The 10,516-nt window shown below is 33.7% G+C and overlaps 2 protein-coding genes across 2 annotated transcripts; one reads left to right on the top strand and one right to left on the bottom strand.

Annotated features, from left to right (window-relative positions):
- Positions 1-183: 183 nt before the first annotated feature.
- On the bottom strand, positions 184-655 carry LOC117568516 (39S ribosomal protein L42, mitochondrial). Its single transcript, XM_034249217.2, has one exon. The coding sequence runs from the start codon at positions 646-648 to the stop codon at positions 235-237; it is 414 nt and encodes a 137-aa protein (XP_034105108.1). The 5' UTR covers positions 649-655; the 3' UTR covers positions 184-234.
- Positions 656-854: 199 nt separating this feature from the next.
- LOC117571192 (uncharacterized) lies at positions 855-4,837 on the top strand. The gene is made up of 12 exons (XM_034253231.2): positions 855-870; positions 1,010-1,074; positions 2,621-3,086; positions 3,160-3,313; positions 3,371-3,511; positions 3,583-3,711; positions 3,783-3,911; positions 4,003-4,082; positions 4,143-4,223; positions 4,282-4,359; positions 4,420-4,573; positions 4,632-4,837. The coding sequence occupies exons 3-12, from the start codon at positions 2,634-2,636 to the stop codon at positions 4,733-4,735; spliced, it is 1,503 nt and encodes a 500-aa protein (XP_034109122.1). The 5' UTR covers positions 855-870; positions 1,010-1,074; positions 2,621-2,633; the 3' UTR covers positions 4,736-4,837.
- Positions 4,838-10,516: the final 5,679 nt, after the last annotated feature.

Below are 10,516 nucleotides of genomic sequence, written 5' to 3'. Positions count from 1 at the left end.
GTTATGTTATGTCTGTTAAGCTCAAAATGGTAATGTTATGCAAACAGCTGTTTTTGTTTTGGCTTTAAATACGATTGATAAATTAATAAATATATGTACATATTAAATACACACAGCAAACCTAACAGCTTTGTTAATCATATAAAAATCCAATATCTTAATGTTTAAATAAAACGACACAGCTGATTTCATATATGTATAACATTAATTTATTGGACTTATGTAATGCATTGTTTACAAGTATGGCCGGTCCATCGGAGTCTTCTTGGCCTTCTTGTCGCGGGCACGCGGGAACCAGCGATGCTTTGTGGTATGTGTTAGCTTCATAAGCTCTTGGCGAGCCACCTCAGGATGCTTGTTTTTAAATGCACTCATTGCCGAATCCAACGCCGTCTCCTTGATGACATTAGATGACTGTTTGGCAACAGTTTGTGGCAACGGTTTTGTTTGCTCGTAAGGAAACTGTGTCTCTGGATGCCAGGCGACAATGGTTTTACCATTTTTAGTTACAGCCACGCTCTCCACAAGGCTCTTACCGCCCACTGCATTTGTATTTATCGCATTTTTAGTTAAATTTGTTGAAAATAAGCGACAGGTAGAAAGAAAACGTGCCGACGACATGTTGTTTAAAAGAGCACTGGTTAACATATAGACAGCACTGAACAAGCGAACAGCTGATCGAATGCGATGTAGCCCTGGATAAATGTAGTTTTTAAATATGTGGTTGAAATATCTAAAAATGTCTTTTTTAGTTCCATGAAATTAGTTGTAAAATTAATTGCTTTAGTATATATTATCTTAGCATTAATTTACTAAGCCTAATAAGCAGTAGAGTATTTAAAAAGCAGCACAATTGTCAGCATATTTGTAGTAAGTATTGGTATATTTTCGAATTCAACAGATGGTTACACTTAACCGTGAGCCAAACATTCGCACAATTCGCGCAAAAGAAACATTTTTGATTCGTTTTACAAATATATTTAAAAAAGAAACTATCGTTTTATCGCAGAGTCGCATAAGACACAGGAATCCACAATTATCAATAAAAAGTCTACAGAATTTCTTGAATTTGCAGTAAGTGTGAAATTGTCGCTTTGTTTACATTTGAATTTCAGACCTATTTATTTTTTTAATTTAATGCATATAGTTGGAAACTAAAAATGCGACGAAGTGGACGTGTTCGTAAATCAAATGTTGCAGGCCAAGAGCGTTTCTCTGAAAATAACCATCTGGCCTTCGATAACTATGAAGATCCGCTTGATTTTGATGAGAGTGTTAAGGTGAAGAACGAAGTGCTTGTTGATGAAATTATGCCGGAACGCGAAGTCTTTGGTATGATGAGCAGTCAGGATCTGCTGGAGGAACAGCGCAACATCAATGAACGTTTAGGTTCTCTGGAGCGTAAAGTGGATTTCCTGATAAATTTGCATGTTGACAAGTTGTGTAAGGATGCTAAGGAGGTGGTCGAACCCACAGAGTTTCCTATCAAATCAACTGGCGATGAAGAGGAAGATGAAAGTTATGAAAATCCTGAATATAAAACTACATCGAAAAAGCGCAGTATAGAAAAATCAACTCCTACACCAGCAAAAAGAGGTAAGACCTGAAAAAACAATTCTCTTTTAATATTATCATTCATTTATTAATTGATATGGCAGCCACCAACGCCTATATTTTAGACAGACGTATCCAAAACGAGAACGAACCAGTGGTGAACCAGTCTCCATCCTCTCAGTCAGGACGAACAATAAATTCCCCATCCTTGCAGACAGAGCGGGCAAAGCAGTCTCCACTCTCTCATCGACCTTATCAGCATGAGCTCAGACATGGTCAAAAATCAAAACATCCAATACCGGACTTGCGGTTTGACCAGCTGAACCATTTCCCACATTGGTTGGATCGAAACAGTGGAAAAAGATGTTGCAAGCACTGTAAAACTTCACAAACGCAATGCATATGCACGAAATGCAATCTACATTTATGCTGCTCAGCGAATAAAAACTGTTTTGTAGAATACCATAAGAAAAATTAAAAAAAATCATTTGAAAAAAATTTTTTCACTCAAAGCCCCAAGCATGCCTTCAGACACGCTTACCTTTCCTTTCACCTTACAGGTAAACCGAAGATTCAACGTAATTTCTAAGCACATGTTTGAGCTTAGAAGCATTCATTTACTTAAAAGAAAATGTCTTTTTTAGTTCCATGAAATTCGTTGTAAGTAAAATGAATGATTAATTGCTTTGGCAAATATTATTTTAGCATTAATTTTCTAGGCCTAATAAGCAGTAGAGTATTTAAAAAGTAGCGCAGTTGTCAGCATATTTGTAGTAAGTGTTGGTATATTTTCGAATTCAACAAACGGTTACACTTAACTGTGAACCAAACATTCGCACAATTCGCGCAAAGGAAATATTTTTGATTTGTTTTATTTTATTCATTTCATAAAACAATTTAAAAAGGAAACTAGCGTTTTATCCGAGAATCACATAAGGCACAGGAATCCACAAATATCAATAAAAAGTCTACAGAAGCTCTTGAATTTGCAGTAAGTGTGAAATTGTTGCTTTGTTTACATTTGCATTTCAGACTGTATTTATTTTTATTAATTTAATGCACATAGTTGGAAACTAAAAATGCGAGGACGTGGACGTGGACGAGGACGTCCCCGTAAATCAAATGTTGCAGGCCAAGAGCGTTCCTCTGACAATAACCATCTGGCCTTCGATAACTATGAAGATCCGCTTGATTTTGATGAGAGTGTTAAGGTGAAGAACGAAGTATTTGTTGATGAAATTATGCCGGAATGCGAAGTCTTTGGCATGATGAGCAGTCAGGATCTGCTGGAGGACCAGCGACGCACGCAGCGAGGCATGATAGCCATTGATGAGCGCAACATCAATGAACGTTTAGGTTCCCTGGAGCGTAAAGTGGATTTCCTGATAAATTTGCATGTCAAGATCCTCGCCAGAGTTGACAAGTTGTGCGAGGATGCTAAGGAGGTGGTCGAACCCACAGAGTTTCCTATCAAATCCAAGGAAGAACTGGAGATCATGGATGAGAAGATCGCGAATGCTCCTGATAAATATGTAAGCAATAATTTTCGATATATATTCGAAATATAATAAGTTAATTGATTTCCTTTTTTCAATATGCATTTAGATCGAATTGTTTAAGGTTCTTTTTAAACCAGACGGTTTTGAAAAGCATATTTGTCGCATTTTCAACGATGAGATGGTCATCGAAATGAACTTTGATGGCGCCTGTTCCAAGCTGGGATTAACTAACTATGCCAATTTGAATTCGGCTTTATTTGGTAACTAATAAATAGATGGAGGTATATATAATTACTAATTAATGTTCTTGCTTGCAGAATCGCTAAAGAGAGAGGGTTTTACATACGGTGATTATAGAAAGACGGTCCGATCGGCTTTCAACAAGACTAAAAATCGTATCTATAAATCATGGACGCGACGTAGACAAGCAAAATCTGCGCCAGCGCCAGCAAAAAGAGGTGAAGTATGCAGCACAATGATAATCCAAGATTCAATATAATATATTTTGTATTTATAATTGTTGGCAAAGCTATGACACCCAAGGAAGATTCGGCAACAGGTGATGAAGAGGAAGATGAGAGTTATGAAAATCCTGAATATAAAACTACATCGAAAAAGCGCAGTATAGAAAAATCAACGCCTAAGCCAGCAAAAAGAGGTGAAATATGCAGCACAATGATAATGCAAGATTCAATATAATATATTTTGTATTTATAATTGTTGGCAAAGCTATGACTCCCAAGGAAGATTCGGCAACAGGTGATGAAGAGGAAGATGAGAGTTATGAAAATCCTGAATATAAAACTACATCGAAAAAGCGCAGTATAGAAAAATCAACGCCTAAGCCAGCAAAAAGAGGTGAGACCTCAAAAACAATTCTCTTTTAATATTATCATTCATTTATTAAGAAGTTTCTAATCAATTTTAAATTTAAATTTGGTTTTCAAAGTCATGGTTGAAAAAGAGAAATCACCACCAGCTTTGGACGATGCAGATGAATTTGAGGTGGATAGATTTGAGGACTCATCGGTAAGATGGAATACTTAATAGATTATAATAAGTGTAATAACGTTTTCTATTTACCGACAGCCAATGGATTTTGTCAAAGCCAATCTGGATATTTTGGAGGATGATTATGAACCAGAGATGTCAGCAGAACTGGAAGAACTTGTATGTACTATTTTAAGAAGTGAAAATATGAATAATGACATCATTATCTTTCTAATAGACAGTCGATTTTCCCATCAAGGATAAAAGCCAATTGGAAGCTGTCGAGAAAAAGATTTCAAGCAATCGAGAAAAATATGTAAGTCTTGCACTCTTAACTTCACTTAAAACAAAATAATTCCTATTAATATTTTTGTAGGTTCGTCTGTTTAAGTTTTATTTAAAGTCCGGTAGCTTTGAGGAAAACTGTGCGTCCTTTTTCGATGGAAGTTTGGCAGTTGATATGAGCTATGATGGACTCGGCTCGAAAACGGCATTCAGCAATTATGTGCACTTTAATATTGCTTTATTTGGTAAATATTAAAATGATAAAATATTTCTTAATTTAAGATTTTCATTGATTTCCAACAGAATCTCAAAAAAGTGATGAATTTACTTACGAAGATTATAAAAAGAGCGTGCGTAATGGTTTTTTAAAATACAAAAAATGGAGACGCAACGATAAGAAGAAATAGTTTAGATTAATATTAATATAACTTATTAGTCTTAAACAATAGAATAGTTCAACTACCAGTTTTATATTTATAATGAAAATAAAACATTGTTTTAGTGTGGCGGATATTCGAAGACTTACACGTTATGTAGTTTAAAGTGTTTTAGTTTTTGTATTTGAAAAGAAGAAATATACGTTGTGTTTATAAGTCTTGTTGAGTTGAGTCTTGTGATGTAAATAGTTTGAAATTGGCGCTTAATAAATATCGATACCGATTGGTTTGGTCTGTCGTGTTCAAAAATGGCGCTTATCGAAAATCGATATCGATATTTTCGGTCTATGATGTTCAAAAATGGCGCTTACCAAATATCGATATCAATAGTTTTGGTCTATCGTGTGCCAGTGTTGAGCAACGTTACTTTAAAGCGCCAAATTTAAATGCGAATAAACATTATCTGAGTGCTTTTTAAATTTAGTATGAGACTCGTAAATAATTTCGCACGCTTTAAAGGTGATTTGTGCGTAGCGTAACCTCGACATGAACCTTAAATGTGTGTCAATATGTCAAATAATCAAATAATTAATATTCCGCCCTAACAACAGACAGTTTGCCCCAAAGGCCTTTGGCAAATTAAACATTCTCGTTGCTGCTGCTGTTGTCTTTTTGGTGCACGTCTGAAGCTGTTTTCCATTTTTCTATGCCACTTGACTGCCGGCTCGACGTTTCGCCCTCGTTCAGCTTTGCTGCTGATGCTGCTGCTAATATTTTATTGAGTGCCTCAAATTTATTTTGAATAAACAGGCAAAACGTCGCCGGCTTTTCGGCCGTAGTCATAGCAGCACATCGTTTGTCGTCATCTTTGCTCTGCTTGTGCAAAAAAAAAAAAAAAAAAAAAATGATGCCAATTTCACACTTCTCCCGTTGCTTGCTGAGAAGTAGCAAAAAAAAATATACATTGTTTGCCTGTGGCAAATGTTTATTTATGTATTCGCTTTACTCGCCCTTGTCTTTGGTTGGATATCAAAAGCGACTTCATGACTTGAGCTATCAATGATATATGTGTACGGATACGGCAAAGTTATAATGCTATTTTTGATTTTGATTTTTATTTAATTTGCATTCCAGACCGCAATTAATTAAGCGGACAAATCAACAAATAAAAACACACGAAATGAGAATTTATCTACGTAGGCAGCATAGAATGGCCACAATAACCAAATAGCTGTCATTCGACTGTCGATGTCCTCGGTTATGGTCCATAAAAGTGGCACAGAAGCAAAAACAAATGCCAGACACGTTGAAAATACATTGCGTATACGCACAGTTATCGCTCATACATACATTTCCATCGCCAAATTTATTATACAAAGCGCTCTGGGGGCAAAACTATGTATGCCACGCCCACCTTTTGGGCTATTTCGTAACGGGCAGCCATAAAAGGCGGCAGCATTCCTGCAAATTGTCCCCCATTTGTTTCGCCTGATAATGTCTCAATAAAATCTGTAAGGCATCCATAGGTGTGCACATCTCTCTCTCTCTCTTTCTTTCTCTATATCCCTCTTTTTCGTGGTGTGTGTATAAGCATGTTTTAGGTGTGTGTTATTGACAATACGCCTGCCACTTAGCTCAGCTTCTGTACACATATTGGGCCTTTGCAACGAAACTATTTTGTAATTACCAAAGTTGTTAAATTTAACGACAAGTGTCCTTTGTTTCGCTGAATCTCTCTTTGTTCCTTCACTTACTTTGCTCTGAGCACTGCGTGTGTCCTTTCTGTGTGGAAAGTGCATTTTATCTAGCCTCGCAGCTAAGCTGACTGCTTAGTTTAATTAAATAGTTTTCATTCATTTATGATTAAAACACCGTTGGCCTTTAATTACTTTGCCTAAGAAATATCCTTGCATGCTTGGGGCGTTCTCAAAGAAAGTTTCGCGGAAGATTTGGGTAAAAGTATTGCTAAATGTTTCTTGAAACACCCCTTTGACATTTATTCTATCATTAAATGATTTGCTAATTGTCTTCGATTACTTAGAACTTCAACTTTTAATGCTCATAATAATGAGCGATCCAAAAGTGTTTTATTTGGAAATCTCCTTTTTTTAATTCTTTACACTAACTCACAGATTATGTCTAATAATATTTGATTACCTAATATGTAATACTTTTATATCAGTTTTGCCTTTAGTGTTTATTTCTAGATCCAAAAATGTTTATTTATTTAATTTAATATTATAAATTTTTTTAAGTCGAAAGCGTTTTGTGGAACACGTTTTTTATTAAATTGAAAAATCATGCTATATTCATATTATTCCATTTGAAAGTTAATTTATCTTATTTATTAAATATATTATTGTAAATGTCTTCTCGGGAACACCCTTTTTTGTAAGTTTTCAATATTATTATTTTATTAAGCTTAATTGATTATTGACACAATCTAATATCAAAAATAATTCAACACGAATTATTAATACTAAATTAGTTTATTTTATTCGATTTATTTAAAATAACATTGCAAATCTCTTACAGACGAAAGTGTTGGCTGGAACACGCTTTTTATTAAATTTGACAATAGTAAAAATCATGCTTTACTAAATCATTCCATTTGAAAGTTAATCTTATCTTATCTTCTTTATTCAATATATTATTGTAAATCTCTTTTGGGCGAAAGCGTTCTCTGCAACACGCCTTGGTAAGTTTTCTATATAGCTTAATTAAATATTGGCAATTTCTAATAATCCAACACTAAATCAGTTAATTTAAAACATTGTTTATTTTATTTATTTAATATAACTTTGTAAATCTCTTACAGTCGAAAGTGTTTGTTGGAACACGCCTTTCCATATTAATATTTTTTTTCTACTGTTTACTTAAACCTAATTAAAAATTGACAATTTCCTAGGGTAAATATAAATTGAAAATAAATTTAGTGTATTTATAATTATAACATTGCAAATCTGTTAAAGTCGAAAGTATTTGCCGGAACACTCCCTTGGGCATATTTTGCCTGCCAACAAGTTGTCCTCACTGCTGTCTGCATTGCATGAAAAGTCTTCCTCAAGGCTGTCGCTGGACAATTATGCATTGAAGTGCAAAACGTTTGCTGCATTTCTCTCTCTCTGTCGCTCTCTCTCTCTCTTTCTCGCTTGTCATAAATAAAGTTTTAATTGTCATGGCTGCTGATTTTAGGGTAAGAACAACGTCTGGTCAACATAGATTTTAATTATAGATACACGAGGATTATGATTTCAACACAAAAGTTTTGACATTTCGTAAATTGTGATATTGATTTAAAGCTGCAAAGTGGGTGTCATGACTGAGTCACACGGTGCGTATGATTAATATTTCAACGAAAATCGAGTTATTAAGTCAATGGATGGGCTCAGCAGCAGCTACGTGACTTGTGTTGTGTTATCTTTGTACCTTCTTAATCGAAACCTATAAATTGAGAGCTAATCAATTTATGGCTTAGCACGCCACAAATTGCAGATTCCCTTGTCGCAAAACGAGGAAGAACCAAAAGCAGAAGTTGAAGCCGCAGTAAAACAACAAATTGCGAGTAGACGACGTCAAATGCTGTGTATGTTTTTCATTTCAATTTCGATAAAGAGCTGAGGCCTAAGCTCCCCATTCAAATCATGGACAAAACTCCCCACATGGCCGTTATACTCAATCGAATGTGTGAAATGTTCCCTTTTCATAGCTGAATTAAATTCCAATGCGCACGCACAACACACACCACATACATCGTACACACACACACACACACACACACACATATATATATAAAGTAGATATATAAGCCCATTTATCTGTACTCGTATGTAGATATATATCGAGTCTCTAAACCTCTTCCATGGTTCGCACAGTGGGCGATCAGCGTGACACAAAAGCCTTTGTTCTTATTTCCACACTTTTAATTGGATTTTTAAATTCTGCATTCGGTTTGTCCTTTAAATCGATTAGAAATCAATTAGAAATGCCAAATGCCAGAACTTTACATTTTTCGATTATCCTTGTTTGAGATTTTCACATGAGAACATGTTTGAAATTCACAATTGTAATATTCTTTGTATCTGTGTCTTAAATATTATTTAAAAAACGGTAAAAATACCATTATTTCTAAACAAATTTCAATACAAATTATCAATAATTTGAAGCCTTTAACTATATTAATATAATATTATTTATTATTGTTATTAATCTTTAATTGATTAAGCAAGTATAATTTTTATTCTAGCTCCATTGCATTGGAATATTTTTTAAATTAAAAATTCTAGTTACAATCTTCATATTTGTTTAGGGGTTTCTTTAAAGTGTTAATTACATTTCAGAGTGTTTTTGGAGTATTTTTAATACATTTTACAAATATTAAATAAACTTTAAGCTCTGGAAAGTAACAGAATTTTGTTATAAACTTTATTGCATTCTAAAATTGTTCTTAAAATCGAATTTAAATGAAGTTTTTTTGAACGTAAACCTTTACTTTAATATAATTGTTCCCCAAAGTTTTTAAAAGCTGTTAAATTTCCATTATTTCTAGACAAATGACAATATAAATTATTACCATTTCTATGTATTTTTATAAAAGTATTCAAAATATAAGTTAAACTTTGTCATTACAATGATATTTGATATTTTTATCAGTTTTTTCTTTTAAACAGTGAACTGTTTAATTTCCTACATTTCAGATTATAATTAAATATATATTTTTTTTAACATTTTTAAAATTTAAATTAAACTTTGAGTTGTTTTTTATTAAGTTTCATTGAATTGTAAAATTTTTGTATAAGTAAATGTAAAATTTGAATTGGTTTTTTTACTGTATTGTATTATTGTAAAAGAAACATGCAAACAACTTAATAACGATTAAATTCTAAAATCTTAAATGTACTAAAAAGAGCAATGAATGAAAAAATACAGTTATTTGACGATTCAGCTTCTAAAGAGATTTTACAATGTGTCATATTCAAGTGGCGAACAATGTATTAATGTTTGTGTTCTCAAAGTATAATTTGGATATCTCTGATATCTATTCTTGTTGCCAACTTAATTTGGAATTTTTGCTGCTTAACATTTATTTGGAATTTGAGTATTTTTTTAATTTTTGACTGCAATTTTTTTTTTTAGATTTTTATATTTAAGTTTAGTCGCATAATAACAAATTGTATCTACTTTCTACATTCTTTCGTATCAATATTATGTTTATTTTTTATTTTTAATAATAATTTTTATTGATAATTTGCAGTTTCTTTATCTTTCCGAATTATTTTCAATTTGTATTTCCTTTACCACTGTGCATGGTTTGTGTTTTTGCAACGTTCAATTTGAATGCCTTTCCCTTCTAATTTCCTTTATCGAATTTACGATTTGTTGGCCATGTCATCAACTCAGCTCTCATATACACATAACAACGACACGAATATGTTTTCTCTGCTTTTTCTTGAGCATTTTTTTCTTAAACAGAAAACCAAAAAGCGATTTGTGTGCGGTTCATTTTCAGCGACGTCCGGATGTCTGCGCCGTCTGCCTTGACAAATGGCGTCTCACAACCAAAATGTTGCATAAATCCACCAAATTGCCCAGAAGAAAAAAAAGAGAAAACTATGTTACAAAAGGGAGAAGAGCAACAAAAATGTCAAAGCATCGTATCTTTTGGCCCCATAACCTTTAGTGGCCTTGGCATTGAGTAGCCGCCACGTTGTCCCTTTATTTCGGCCCACGCACTTCTGACATTTGAACAAAAGCGCAGCTGCAGTCGCTGCAATTTCCATGCAAACCTGGCCAAGTTTTGTGCGCTTGCCA

This window comes from Drosophila albomicans, chromosome 3 (assembly GCF_009650485.2).
Source record: "Drosophila albomicans strain 15112-1751.03 chromosome 3, ASM965048v2, whole genome shotgun sequence".
Lineage (NCBI taxonomy): Eukaryota > Metazoa > Arthropoda > Insecta > Diptera > Drosophilidae > Drosophila > Drosophila albomicans.
The sequence above is the reverse complement of the archived record's forward strand: the minus strand, read 5'-3'. Positions and strand labels throughout refer to the sequence as shown.